Source organism: Pagrus major, chromosome 22 (genome assembly GCF_040436345.1).
Source record: "Pagrus major chromosome 22, Pma_NU_1.0".
NCBI lineage: Eukaryota > Metazoa > Chordata > Actinopteri > Spariformes > Sparidae > Pagrus > Pagrus major.
Window position 1 is genome coordinate 30,935,462 of NC_133236.1, and position 12,833 is coordinate 30,948,294.

The following is a 12,833-nucleotide window of genomic DNA, read 5'->3' on the forward strand; positions in this document are numbered from 1 at the left end:
ATAATAATAATAATGATAATAATAATAATAATGATAATAATAATAATAATGATAATGATAATAATAATGATAATAATAATAATAATGATAATGATAATAATAATGAGACCTTCTGTCTCTGTGACTTTATGTTGTCAGCTGTCGTCAGTGTGCAGATGCTGATGTCTCACAGTGTTTTAATAACTTTGTCTGGCCTGTAGTTTCACTGTGAAGTGTGAAGTGAAAGTATAAAAAAAGATTTTACAAATATATTAATTATTATTTTGTATATTCTATTTTCATATTTCTACATAATCTTCTCTCTTATTATCTGATGTTTGTATGCAGTCACATTTCTACAAGGAGAACATGAACATTCAAATAATTCAGATTAAAGTTTGTTTGTCATTAATGAGCCTCCATACCTCCACAGACACACCCACAGGAGGGACTGAACAAACACCACACACACTCACACACTCACACACACACACACTCACACACTCACACACACACACACTCACACACTCACACTCACACACACTCACACACTCACAAACACACTCACAGTCCTGCAGCAGTGTGTCAGTGGTCTTCTGTTGCTCTCTCAGGTCAGTTGTTCTTGTTTCTGTGAGTTTTGAAGGATTTAAATCAGATCATAAACTCGTCTTGTCGTCTGTCTGCGGCTGCACAGATGAATCATGGGACAGTTTGAGGCTGTTTGTTAACGTGGCGCAGCTGCAGACAGATGTGTGTTTGTGTGCAGCTGCAGACAGATGTGTGTTTGTGTGCAGCTGCAGACAGATGTGTGTTTGTGCTTTATGTTTTACGAGTTTATAAAGAGACGAGCAGCAGCGGCAGCAGCAGCAGCAGCAGCAGAGACTGTGCAGGTTTTAATCATTAACATGTTTAATGACTGAACCGAGTCACTGGGTCAGAAGTCACGTCAGCTCACAGCGACACATTATAACTTTATTTAAACATCCTGTGGAGACGAGCTCAGGTGGAGCTTTAACGTGTGTCAAATATAAATATGAGCTCATAAGAAACGTTATGAATTAATAATGTTTTCAGGTTTTTACAGGCAGAATGAAAAACACAAACACGTGTTTGAACAGACTTCTGCCTCTTCTGTCATCATATTCAGTGATTGATCAGCATGATGTTCTTGTATTTTGGTTCCCTGGAGGTTTTATTGTGTTCACTGACATCATGTTCAGTTTCCTTCAGACATATTTAATGTTTGATTTCTTGTTTTATATAAAGATAATTTCTGGGAGACAGTCAGCTGCTGGAGTGAATGATCAGCTGTCCACATACTTTTGGCCACTTAGTGTCTCATTAAATAACAACAAAGCTGTAAATAAACAGATTAATTATAGAATAATGAAAAACATTTAGTGTGTTCAGGTGTGTTCAGATGTGTTGAGGTGTGTTCAGATGTGTTGAGGTGTGTTCAGATGTGTTGAGGTGTGTTCAGGTGTGTTGAGGTGTGTTCAGGTGTGTTGAGGTGTGTTCAGGTGTGTTCAGGTGTGTTCAGGTGTGTTCAGATGTGTTGAGGTGTGTTCAGATGTGTTGAGGTGTGTTCAGATGTGTTCAGGTGTGTTGAGGTGTGTTCAGGTGTGTTCAGGTGTGTTCAGATGTGTTCAGGTGTGTTCAGGTGTGTTCAGGTGTGTTGAGGTGTGTTCAGATGTGTTCAGGTGTGTTGAGGTGTGTTCAGATGTGTTGAGGTGTGTTGAGGTGTGTTCAGGTGTGTTCAGGTGTGTTCAGATGTGTTCAGGTGTGTTCAGGTGTGTTCAGATGTGTTCAGATGTGTTCAGGTGTGTTCAGGTGTGTTCAGATGTGTTGAGGTGTGTTGAGGTGTGTTGAGGTGTGTTCAGGTGTGTTCAGGTGTGTTGAGGTGTGTTCAGATGTGTTCAGGTGTGTTGAGGTGTGTGTGTGTGTGTGTCAGCAGTCTCTCTTCATGTGTTTATTATTAACTCGACATATTTCTGTCAATTAGTTTATCAGGAGAGATTTATTGATTCTCATCAGGTTCATGATGTTAACTCCCCCTCTCTCTCTCTCCCTCTCTCTCTCTCTCTCTCTCTCTCTCTCCCTCTCTCTCTCTCTCTCCCTCTCTCTCTCCCTCTCTCTCTCTCTCTCAGTCATGTTATCCTTGGCCGCCCTCTCGCTCCGTCTTGGGGCCTCCGGTTGCCGAGGAAGCAGGCGCTTCCTGGCAACTGTCGTCTCCGGCAACAAGACGTCCAAGTGAGTCAGTCCACGTCTGAGCCTGTCCAGTTCGACCGGCCAGAACATCAAACATGTGTGACCTGTGTGTGTGTGTGTGTGTGTGTGTGTGTGTGTGTGTGTGTGTGTGTGTGTGTGTGTGTGAGCAGGTTGGTGAGGGAGAGGCTGCAGACGGAGGTGGAGAAGATGAAGAGTCACTTCTCAGGGTTCAGACCGGCGCTGGTCGTCTTACAGGTCAGTAACTGAGTACATTTACTTTACTTTCTTCTTCTACTCTGTTACATTTATCTGACAGCTTCAGTTAGAGTTCATAAAATCATAAATTCAACGACCAAACTAAATCTGAAACCACCGGTCAGTTAATCAGTAACAGATGAACTGCTGGTGAGCGTCTGCAGGCTCACACTGGTCTGAAGCTGCTCTGTTTGCTGCAGCTGCTCTTCTTCTCACAAACTCTGATAACAAAGCTGAACCTGATGATGACCTCATCCCACAGCTCCCACACTTAAAGGGACATGGGGCAGGATTTGTGAAAAAATAAACATGCATTTTAAGTTTTTTAATGCTAACGGGTGATGAAGCGTTCAAAACCAAAAAGAATGAGCTCACCCACGTATCTCTCCATCGCCTTGAACAGGCTGTGTGCTGCATAATGTACTGCAATTCATGGTCCGAATTTCCCGCGCAGTCCTGCGGACGTGACGTCAGATGACGCTGAATGCGCGTCCTCGGATACGGGAAGAAGACAAGCGCGGTGGACTCAAACTAGTGTTTGGGTAGTAATGGATTCTGCTACGGCCAGCAAACGGCCCACCACCACACAAAGTCCACTAAAAAGTCATACTAAGAAGAAAACAAAGGTTTTATCAGCAGCATGTCGTGAGTCAACATGGCTCATTTCCTAGTAACCAGGTAAGAAAACATTACAGGTCATGTTCAGAGTTTGATTTGAAAATCACATGAGATCACCGAGGACTCGCAGTGACCTAACGTGCAAAGTAGCATTAGCTGCAAACATGTAACTTAGTCCACTGCTGTGTAACACTGAATAGTTACAGACTGCACATTTTCCACGGTCCTTTAGTCTGAAACCAAATAGTTAGAAATGTGTCCCTTTATATACGGGACCGAAAGCCCAACCTGTTATCCGGGAGGTGACGTTAGCAGCTGGCTGGTTTGTTTGTGTCTGTGTAGTAACATTAGCCGCTTACACACAGCAATCCCGTATCAGACGATATTTCTGTCCCCCAATATGCCGTCTTTGCTTTTGCCTGTGCCTTTCAGACTGCATCAACCATAACGGTAAATCACCGCTTGTGTGTCGTTACACACAGCGAGCAGCTTCCAGGCTGCTTCGTGTGTGTAGGGGAGAAGGCTTCAGCTGCACTGCTGTGAAGAGTTCATGCGCGCTCCCGCGAGGCTCGGCTGATGGCTGCAGTTACCCTAACGGCCACAGCGGCCGTCGTGTCACTATTGAGTCTTATTTCTTGATCCGGCCCCAAGTTCCTTTAAAGGAACAGTTCACCCAAAAGAGAATAAAAAAACAGAATAACAGAATAAAAAACATTCAGTAGAGATTTGACCCTCTACACTTACCATAGTAACACAGTGATCATACAGTGGTGTAGTCTGTCATCCTAAAACTCACACATCAGTTAGCATGTTAGCATGTTAGCACTTCCTGTCCCCTCGTCTCAAAGTCTGTGAGTGTGTTGAATGTGTTTTCAGTTAAATGTGTGAAATAAGGTGTGTGGTCACCACAGGCTGAACATATTCACACGCTTTGTTCTCCAACATAAACTCATCATTAAATGTCCACAGTTTAATTATAAAGCTCTTCATGTGTTAAAAACAGTTAGCGGTTGCTAACAAGTGTCTGAATGAGACTACAGAGGTTGTCGGGGACATTAAACGTCCTCACAGCGAACACGGAGACTCATCTGCTCACTAGTCCGTCTTCACAGACCCACTTTAGTTACACACTGTTCTGACTCTGACTTTACAACTCGTACATTGATCAGTTTATAGAAAACCTGGATAGTAATTGTGCAGTAAGACGCTCAGTGGTGGAGACGTTTAAGTCATGTGACCGTGATGTCGTCTGTTTGTAGCCTAGCATTAGCTTTTTACTGCTACACATTTAATTTACACTTCAAACATCAGAGTGGAGTTCATCTGTGAAGATTGTCTGGATGATCAGAACCTGGAAGGATCAGAAACTAAAATCCAGTTCAATAATCCCACAGAGGAACCAGAGAGATGCTAACTGCAGTTAGCTGCAGAAACATGACATCACTACAGCTCTCTGTTACCAACATGAGAATGATGTCACTTCCTGTTTCACCTCCACATCATTTCTGTACTTTGATGTGATGATGTCACGGAGAGCAGATCCACATTCAAACACAGACACTGAAACATCAGCAAACAGCTGGAGGCTTAACGAGCTGCCTCGTTAGAGCTCTGACATCACAGAGTGTGTGTGTGTGTGTGTGTGTGTGTGTGTGTGTGTGTGTATGACAAATATAAATGAGCTCAGTTACTGGAGGCGGAGACTGCCAAGTGTCACATGACCAGCATGTGTTTGATCACCTGGTGACCTCAGCTGTGTTTCAGGTGGGAGACAGAGACGACTCCAACCTGTACATCAGCTCCAAACTGAAGGCTGCAGCCGAGGTCAGACCCACGCGTCACTGTTAGCACGATGCTAGCTCCTGCTGAGATGTTAGTTTGAGTTCACATGTTGATATAATATCAACAGAACATTATTGATCGAGTCTCTGCTCCTCAGATTGGAATCGATGCGAAACACGTGAGGCTGCCGAGCTCGGCGACGCAGGACGAGGTCGGTGAAGAGCCCGCAGATGATGACATCATCCAGCGGTGACGAAGGCTGTGACTGTTTCCTGTTTCCTGTCGTCCTGCAGGTGCTGCGGAGCATCATGTCTGTCAACGAGAACCCGTCCGTCCACGGTCTGATCGTCCAGCTGCCTCTGGACTCTGTCAACCCCGTCAACACCGAGCTCATCACCAACGCCATCTCTCCAGAGAAGGACGTGGACGGGTCAGTCTCCGCAGGAAGTCCGTCTTCTTCTTCATGGTTCTGCTAACACTTAACTGTCCTGTGTGTGCGTGTGTGTGTGTGTGTGTGTGTGTGTGTGTGTGTGTGTGTGTGTGTGTGTGTGTGTGTGTGTGTGCAGTCTGAGCTGTATTAATGCAGGGAAGTTGTCTCGAGGTGATCTGAACGACTGTTTCATCCCCTGCACCCCCAACGGCTGCATGGAGCTCATCAGACAGACAGGTCACACACACGCACGCACGCACGCACGCACGCATGCACGCACACACACACGCACACACAGTAAATGTACACACATGTAGAGAGGCTGTTTATCTAAATATAAACACATAGACTAACTGCATGGAGCTAACTCACGGTCTCCATGGCAACAAAGCATCATGGGAACTGTAGTTCAGTAACATGATGTGATCTCCAAACAGAAATAACCAATCACAGGTATCTCACCTGTCACTTCCTGTTCCTGTGTAGGCGTGTCCGTGGCGGGAAAACATGCCGTTGTGATTGGTCGCAGTAAGATCGTTGGAGCACCGATGCACGACCTGCTGCTGTGGAACCACGCCACTGTGACCACCTGTCACTCAAAGACACCTGACCTACCTGAGCAGGTGACGTCACACGAATCTACACTGACTGTTGATGTTGATGTTGATGTTGGTATAAATCTATTTTCAAACTGCAGGTCAGGGCCCTGAGAAACTAACTCAGTGTGTTTCCTGTCTGTGTGATGATGCGTTTCCTGTCTGTGTGATGTCAGGTGGGCCGGGCTGATATCCTGGTTGTGGGGGCGGGGCGAGCAGAGATGGTGAGAGGAGAGTGGGTGAAGGAGGGAGCCGTGGTCATCGACTGTGGAATCAACCACATACCAGGTACCTCACCTGTGTCCTGTGTCCTCACCTGTGTCCTCACCTGTCTCCTGTGTCCTCACCTGTGTCCTCACCTGTGTCCTGTGTCCTCACCTGTGTCCTCACCTGTCTCCTGTGTCCTCACCTGTGTCCTCACCTGTGTCCTGTGTCCTCACCTGTGTCCTCACCTGTCTCCTGTGTCCTCACCTGTGTCCTCACCTGTGTCCTGTGTCCTCACCTGTGTCCTCCACTGTGTCCTGTGTCCTCACCTGTGTCCTCACCTGTGTCCTGTGTCCTTTGTGTGTGACCTTCGACCCCTCTGACAGACGAGACGAAGGCTAGCGGTAAACGAGTTGTCGGAGACGTCCACTACGCCTCAGCCAATCAAAGAGCAGGATTCATTACACCTGTTCCAGGGGGGGTGGGGCCGATGACGGTGGCCATGCTCATGGAGGTAAAAAAGTTTTTGTTTTGTTAATTAAACTGAAAAGTAAGTGATTGAGCACATTTAGATGAATAAATAGTGAAACGTTCCATGATTTATTAATTACAGAAACAGACCTGAAATCAGTGAATGACTTCAGAGTCGCAGGAGGAACGTTCAGTGTTTCCTCGTTAACAGCTGAAAGTTTCAGTCATCACGTCTGCAGCTGATTGGTCGACAGAACAACTGATCACAAATATGAGCGTGAACATCAGGTCTCATCAACCAATCAAATCATCACTTCACTTTAAATATTCATCACTTGATGTTTTGTGTAAAAGTCACATTTTACTACTTCAGGAAACAACAAGGATTCAACAATGCTGCAAACAAGATGGCTGCCTGTTACCCAGCATCCTTTGTGCTCCGGGGGGGCCTAATTAAAGGGACAGTGCCACCTTGTGGCCTCAGTGACAGTTGCATCATTCACCTGTTGTCTGGTTTCTGATGAGTGATTGAGTGAATGAGTGTCCGGTGTCATGTGAAGCTGCTGCTGGGAGCACGTGTGACCTCACAGTTAATGAGTCATTGATGAGGTTATTAATCCTGACTTGATGATGGTGGAGTCAACGTGTGTGTGTTTGCTTTCAGAACACGGTGCTGAGCGCTCAGCGTTTCCTCCTCAACCATCAGCCGACCAGGTGAAACACAACGACGCCGCAGGAAACACTCGCAGGTAAAACTTCATGATGTCAGAGAAAAATTACAACCCAGAACATCTGATGTTCATTTCATCTTCAAGAGAAATGAATCCATAAACATTTCTATTAGTATTGTTATTGTTATTATTGTTATTATTATTAGTATTGTTATTATTATTGTTATTAGCTCAGAAACTGATGACTGTAATGAGTCACTGAGACACAGTGGAGCCCCCTGCACACAGACACACAGACACACACACAGACACACAGACAGACACACACACAGACAGACACACAGACACACAGACACACAGACACACACACAGACACACAGACAGACACACACACAGACAGACACACAGACACACAGACACACAGACACACAGACAGACACACAGACACACAGACACACAGACACACACACAGACACACAGACAGACAGACAGACAGACACACACACACACAGACAGACACACAGACACACAGACACACACACAGACACACACACAGACACACAGACAGACAGACAGACACACAGACACACAGACACACAGACAGACACACAGACAGACACACAGACAGGTGAACAGCTGTTCATGTTTACTTCTCTTTGTTTTTCTTCTCTTTAACTGTTTTAATTTGTTAATCAGTGTTTAATGAGTTTCTCTGCTGAGACTTCGTCTCTCCACACTGATGTCAATAAAGTTTCATTTGAACTTGATGTGGTCTCATTGAAGGGTTCTGACTAACAGAGAGGAGACGATCTGATCCAAACTGCGGAGAAACAAATGTTCACACATCCAGAAGATTAAATTGGGCCGGCTGCCTGTCAGGCTGAACTCAGGGCAGTTGAACCTCTGAGCAACAAACAGTCTTCGACCTTTAAACTTGACTGTTTGTTCAAGTCGTCTCCAAGGAAGACGTGACGGCTGTTTCCTGCTGTGGACTGAAGTTGACATGATGTGACCAAATATCTGATCAACATATTGATTATTGATGAAATCTGATAATGAGTTTAACGGACAAATCATTGATTCAACAAATGTAAATAAAATATAATCATAAAATAACGTTTACATTTCAGTTCTTTGTTATTTTATAAACAGTTTCACTTCAGTCTGTTTGTGCTTCATGTCAAGCAATAAAGTTTACAGTTCGACATCTGAACATATTTCATTGATTATTCATTTGTATGTTTATGTTAAAAAGGTTCAAAACAGCCGAGTCAAAAACAGATTGTTTTCTTCATGTTACATCATGTGACTGATGATGGGAAATAAACATCACATCTTAACCATAAAACCGTCACCAAAACATTTAATGATCGACTGAGAAAAATCAATAAAGGTTGAACATCTTCCTGTTGAATGTAGAGCTGATTTGTTTTTGAATGTCACTGATGATACTTCACGTTATCATGATTTTCATTTCAGACTGTAAATGAATTAAAAACGTGTCGTCGGATCACCTTCACGCTGATTTAGAGATAATCACAGCTGGCGATGAGTGACAGCTGTGTGATGTCAGCAGACAGTCGTTAATTAAGATGATTGATAGTTGGTTTGATTCCTGAAATAACTCTGAGAGTCTGAAGCTTCTCTGCAGATTATCTCTGTAATGACTTCATAACACTGTCAACAAAAAGATGATCTCACCAGTTTGTTTCTTTAGTCTCACTTGTTTCAGTTTCTTTTGATTCTTCAGGATGAAAAATGTTTTTATTTTGTCGATTTTCTCTGAAGAGTTTAAATGTTGCAGAACTTTAACACACCTTTATTCAAAATAGGTTCACTCATTTTTCATCTTTTTCTTCTTCTGTGGTAAAAATAAATTAAGCAAATAAAAAAAGTTTTTATGCAGTTTGATTTGATTTGATTTGATTTCTCTTTCAAGTCATAATATGAAACTAAAACGTGTCTGAAGAACATGCGAGAACACGTGTTTATTTTAGACACTTCAGATTGTACAGAATGATTCATGCAAACAAATCAAATCTACTGAAAATCACATCACACTTATTAATTAATGCAAATGAGTTGTGAAAAATGGGAAGAATCCGTGAAAAGTCATCACGGTTGCTTCAGTTGAACTGTTCATCAGTTTTTCAGAGACAGAATGCATTTTGATTTATGTGGATTTAAAAATAATTCATGATCAGTAAAGTTTAAAATCATCATCAAAGTCAGAATGCAGGTTTTGAACCATCAGAGAGCACTGTTGTGTATAAAGAGGTGTCGTCTGCGTACAGACGAGTTGTTTCATTTCTGACTGTTGTAAAGAGAAGAGTGAGTTCTTCCACTGAGACAACAGCTGGATGCATGCAGGCACATATGTCTTCTTCTGTGGTGGAGGATAAAAACCATCTTACACAGAAACACATCACGTAAAGGCTCAGTCCACAGATTTTGCACATGAAGTTCAGTTTATTGGTCCATGGTCGGTCAGTGGAAGGCAGCTGGATGTTTAAATTCACTGACAGATGGACCTCTCTCCATGACATTTTACAGTTGATGTCATGTGATGATATCATGGTGATGTCATCAAATGAGTTTTGATCTCGTCTCAAATTTAAACTTTTTTTCTCAGAGTCGTCAGCTGCTCAGATCAAAGTTTGTAGTTGATTGAACCTCCTCATGTTCTTGATCCTCTTCATACTCTTGCTCCTCGTCTTCATGCATGATCTCGGCAGCCCGGCGGCTCTCTGTGAACGCAGCCTGAGTCACTCTGCTGCTCTCGGGTCAGCTGATCCACGGCAGCGGTCATGGCCGCTCGGACCAGAGAGCGAGCCGTCTGGAGCAGCTGCCGCTCGCTGTGCTCGAAGCCGAGGAGGAGGAGGAGGTGGCTGTGGTTGTCTGAGGAGGAGTCCTCCCAACACTCCTCCTCCTCATCTTCCTGACTGACGTCATCTGGAGGAACCAGCTCGATCCGGATGGATGGCCCATTAGTCATTGGCTGAAGGCAGTGTGAGGTCGTCTTCTCTCCACAGTGAAGCTCGGAGGATGGCTGAGATGACATCGTTGAGGATGAAGGATAATCGTCAGCGTCCAGGATGACGGTGGAGGAGTCACAAGAAACCTTGTCTTTCTCTGCAGCCTCCATTAAATCTTCAACAGGAACACTGTTTGTGTCTTCAACAGCCTCACTGTTGGTTTGGATCGGTTCAGATCTGTTGACAGCGTCGCTGATGTCACAGACCAGCAGATCTGCTGCTGTTTGTTCTGGACTGTCAGTCACCTGGACCTCGGCCTCCACCGTCACCACCTCCACGCTCTCATCAGTCACATCGTTGTGGAGTTCTGACGGTTCTTCTACCTGAGCTACAGGTGAACACGGATCCTCCTCACATGGTGTTGTGTTCTCCATATTCTCCAGACGGACACCAGACGATCTGCTTCTTCTTCTTCTGCTGAAAAACTTTCTCACTTTCTTGCGGAGGCTCCTCGAAGGTTCACCATCTGTCTTCTGCTCGTGAGTTTGTCGAACATTCAACGAGGTCTGGAACCTTTTGAACATCGACCACGTTCTCACATTGAACCTCCTCCTCCCTTTAGCCCCAGCAGCGCTTTCTTCTTCTGTGGTGTCCAGTGCAGCAGTGCCTGCCTCCTGCAGCGCCACCTCTGGTGGAACACAACTATCATTTGTCTGCTTCTCTGAACGTTCCTCTCTGTCCTTCTTTTGCTTCCTGTTACAAACAGCAGCAGGTGAGAATCGCCTCCACCACCTGCGTCTGTTTAACTTCCTGTTTCTGATGTCATCAACCCCACCTGCAGCTCCACAGCTCCCCCCGGAGCTCGATTCAGATAAAGATTCACCGTCCATGTTGGCAGTTTCTGTGTGTCTCTCCACAGCGGCTGAGGTCTTTGTTGAAGAGTTAACTGGTTTCTGTTGGTGTTGGCCTCAGGTTGGTCCTCCACGGTCCTGGTCCTGGATTTCCCCAGCAGCAGCAGCCTCGGAGGCCCCGTCAGCTTCCTCCTTAAAGTCACTTTCTCCACTCGTTGAACTTCCCCTCCACCCTCTGTCACCATGGCTCGTCTCCACGGTGACGCTAAATGGTTTTTCTGCCTCCTGGAGGCGTTTCAGCTCTTCTGTCCACAATCCTCCACTGATGAACCATCTGCTGCTGAGATTAAACACCTGGGAACCTGCAGGGCACAAAGACGCAGATTAAACATGTTGATTTATGACACATGGAGCGTTAAACAGAGCAGATATGAGTGTTAACACGTCACCAGAGACGAGACGTTCACTGATCAGTTCCTGCTCAGGTCTCTCAACATGAGTCACATTAATAAGAAAATATGACGATTTTCTCATACGAGCTTAAATTCACTTATTAAAAATCACTTTGGACAAAAGCATCTGCTAAATAAACAACAACATGAATCTATTTGGTCTTTTTTATTTTGATGTGAAATAAAAATGCAATAAAAGCAAAAACAAGATTTAAAGAGAATATTAAACATAAAGTCTACAAACATTGTGACGATCACTGTGATGAAGTTACTAAACTACTGAACGACAAAACAGAACAAAGATGTTTAACTGGTTGTGTTAAAACACAGTACAAATATTTCACAGAACTTCTTATAGACAGTGTGATAATCCTGAGATGGAGTCAGCTGGTGAACAGAAAGAGCTGGAAGAGTTGAAATTAAAATGACTTTCACACAGTTTGTTTGTGATGATTGAAGATAAGAACATCAGATTCATATGTTCAGTCCTCACGTTCAGAGACGACCTGACCGACAGTCGGCTGTTATCTGCCTCTTTTTACAGAGGTCTTTAGTTTCTGTTCTTATTCTGTGACCTGTGAACAGGATCAGTCAGAAAGTCTCATTAATGAAATGTATCGTCATCGTCATCATGACAGGAAGAAATCAGCTGATCCATCATCAATAACAGCAAAATAAAGATGTCACAGAAGTTTTATCAGATCTCACCTGGACGAGGATCTTCTCCCGTCTGCTGATCAGATCTGATGCTGACTGAACAAACACTGAGCTCGTCCCTCCCTCTCTCTCTCTCTCTCTCTCTCTCTCCCTCTCTCTCTCTCTCTCTCTCTCCTCTCTCTCTCCCTCCCCCCCCTCTCTCTCTCTCTCCCCCTCTCTCTTTCTCTCCCCCTCTTCTCTCTCTCTCTCTCTCTCTCTCTCCTCCCTCTCTCTCTCTCTCTCTCTCTCTCTCCCTCTCTCTCTCTCTCCCTCTCTCTCTCTCTCTCTCTCTCTCTCTCTCCCTCTCTCTCTCTCTCTCTCTCTCTCTCCTCTCCCTCTCTCTCTCCCTCCCCCCCTCTCTCTCTCTCCCCTCTTTCTCTCTCCCTCTCTCTCTCTCTCCCCCCCCCTCTCTTTCTCTCCCCCTCTTTCTCTCTCCCTCTCTCTCTCTCTCTCTCCCTCTCTCTCTCCCTCTCCCTCTCTCTCTCCTCCACCCTAGTTTCCATAGCAACCACACTGATTGGCGTTTTGTTTAACAGAAATGGTTTCTTCAATAAGGTGGTGGGAGGGAGGGGGAGGCAGAGGAGTGAGGCCCCCCGGGGAGATGGAGAACAGGAAGCAGGATCTGGTTTTATTTCCTTTAATGAG

At 44.8% G+C, this 12,833-nt stretch overlaps 1 protein-coding gene across 2 annotated transcripts; it reads left to right on the forward strand.

Moving 5' to 3' along the window:
• Positions 1-484: 484 nt before the first annotated feature.
• On the forward strand, positions 485-8,427 carry LOC141017833 (C-1-tetrahydrofolate synthase, cytoplasmic-like). Of its 2 annotated transcripts, XM_073492599.1 has the most exons (12): positions 485-590; positions 2,127-2,229; positions 2,358-2,442; positions 4,825-4,884; positions 5,000-5,053; positions 5,136-5,272; positions 5,409-5,509; positions 5,759-5,895; positions 6,045-6,156; positions 6,459-6,586; positions 7,208-7,292; positions 7,998-8,427. In XM_073492599.1, exons 2-11 carry the CDS (start codon positions 2,129-2,131, stop codon positions 7,259-7,261), a joined length of 969 nt encoding a protein of 322 aa, XP_073348700.1. In that variant the 5' UTR covers positions 485-590; positions 2,127-2,128; the 3' UTR covers positions 7,262-7,292; positions 7,998-8,427. The 2 variants fall into 2 exon arrangements, with proteins under 2 accessions (XP_073348700.1, XP_073348701.1); XM_073492600.1 differs by lacking the exons at positions 7,208-7,292; positions 7,998-8,427 and adding an exon at positions 6,686-6,832.
• The last annotated feature ends 4,406 nt before the right edge of the window (positions 8,428-12,833 follow it).